This window comes from the organism of the source record quoted next (genome assembly GCF_019968955.1).
Source record: "MAG: Porospora cf. gigantea A chromosome Unknown PgA_NODE_7131_length_1554_cov_2594.77, whole genome shotgun sequence".
NCBI classification, from domain to species: domain Eukaryota; phylum Apicomplexa; class Conoidasida; order Eugregarinorida; family Porosporidae; genus Porospora; species Porospora cf. gigantea A.
In genome coordinates, this window is record NW_027151861.1 from 1 (window position 1) to 1,554 (window position 1,554).

A 1,554-nucleotide genomic window follows, 5' to 3' on the forward strand; every position below is an offset into this window, starting at 1 on the left:
GGGAGACAAGAGTGTTCGCTATGTCAGACATGGTAACCACGTCGACAAGGTGGTGACTCACTACGGGTGAAGATGCCTGCTTCTAATGTTGTCAACCGAAAATGTGTACCTTGATCTGTGATTTTCCAGATCTCTTTCGCGATCCATTACCCCACGATTCACATGGAAGACGCAATCGGTGAAACACTCAAATCAAAATGCACATCGTGGCGTATCTGAGTCTATTATTCTGCGCTGCCTCCGGCCACGCAGAATATGCCGTGGCGCTCAGTCAACCCCATACTAGCTGTTATCACTGCCCTGTTGATGTCGCCAGGGCTCACGAGTGCCGCGATGTTGAGATGAGCCGCTGCCAAATCCATTGCAAAGACAAGAAGTGCCGTAAGAGGCATCGTAAGCGGTGTAAGAAGGGCTGTGCTAAGAAGCGTCACGTCAAACACCACAAGTGCAAGGGGAGGAATCGGTGTCACCCGAAGCATAAGATGTGTGGTAAGAAGCGTTGCCACGATGTGCAACGGTTCCAGCGGGCAGCACTCGACATCTCCCGTGTGAGAATTGAGAGGTGTCTGTCCTATGAATATGGGTTAAGCAGCTCGTGTAGAGATCATAGGCGGCGGTTGCAAGTTGCGAGAGGATCAGACGCCAACACGTTCCACCCGTCCCATCACGATTACTCTTGAAGACTCACGTATGAGCCCTCCTACTTGTATCCTAGGTATCCTTTACCGGCGGCACTGTAACTATAGGAGGCCATACTGCCAGCCCTACAAGGTGTGAGTCACTACGGGTGAAGATCCCTGCTTCCGAAGCTTTCAATGTTGACAACCGAGCGATCAAAAATAAGGAGTCGTCCATGTAAACATTGGTAATCAAACAGGCTTGTAAGCACTCTTCCCATGTCATCAAAACGCCGACGCATCAGTTATTCGCAACGAACTGAGCTACAAACTGCAGCACTTCGCTGTTCCAGCCAGCGGGCGGAGTCTGAGCTAGGGTCTGTCGGAAGGGGGGCTGCGCCAGGGAGCCCAACAGAGTCCAGATATAGCCTACCGTCTTGCCCTGCAATAGAGAGTAGATCTGGTCAAGCTCAGGTGCATCCGTCGGCTTTTTGCAGTACGTCATGTCCACTTGGCACACTGACATCGCCAGCCACTGGATCAAAAACTTCATTGCCTCGTTGCCTCCGAAAGCGCCACAGCCGTATTTGCCGGTGTGTGCAACTGCGTCGGTGTCCTCTACGACGTTAGCTCCGAAACCACTGACGAGTTTGTGGATCTCTCGGCGTATCAATGGCATATCGAACTGTGTCAACAAAGGAGTGTTGGCAGGTTGGAGTTGGGTGTAGTCTGTTTGGTTTTTGGCGAAGCTTTTGGCGTCTGTCGCGACCAAGATTCGTGGCTTCTGGAAGGGGTCTTGTTGGTCTTGTAGGAATTGGAACGGCTGACTGAAGTGGGGGACCTGGGAGTACTGTCTGTGTCCTTTACTGATAATGGTGGTGCCATCGTCCATTATCGGGTACAACCGCCGAGGAATGAGGGACTCCGGATGCTGGGC

At 52.1% G+C, this 1,554-nt stretch overlaps 1 protein-coding gene across 1 annotated transcript; it reads right to left on the reverse strand.

The window, feature by feature from the left end:
* Positions 1-918: 918 nt before the first annotated feature.
* KVP18_004460 (uncharacterized protein) lies at positions 919-1,509 on the reverse strand (the record flags this gene model as incomplete). The annotated part of the gene is made up of 1 exon (XM_067957099.1): positions 919-1,509. The coding sequence occupies one exon, from the start codon at positions 1,507-1,509 to the stop codon at positions 919-921; it is 591 nt and encodes a 196-aa protein (XP_067806596.1).
* Positions 1,510-1,554: the final 45 nt, after the last annotated feature.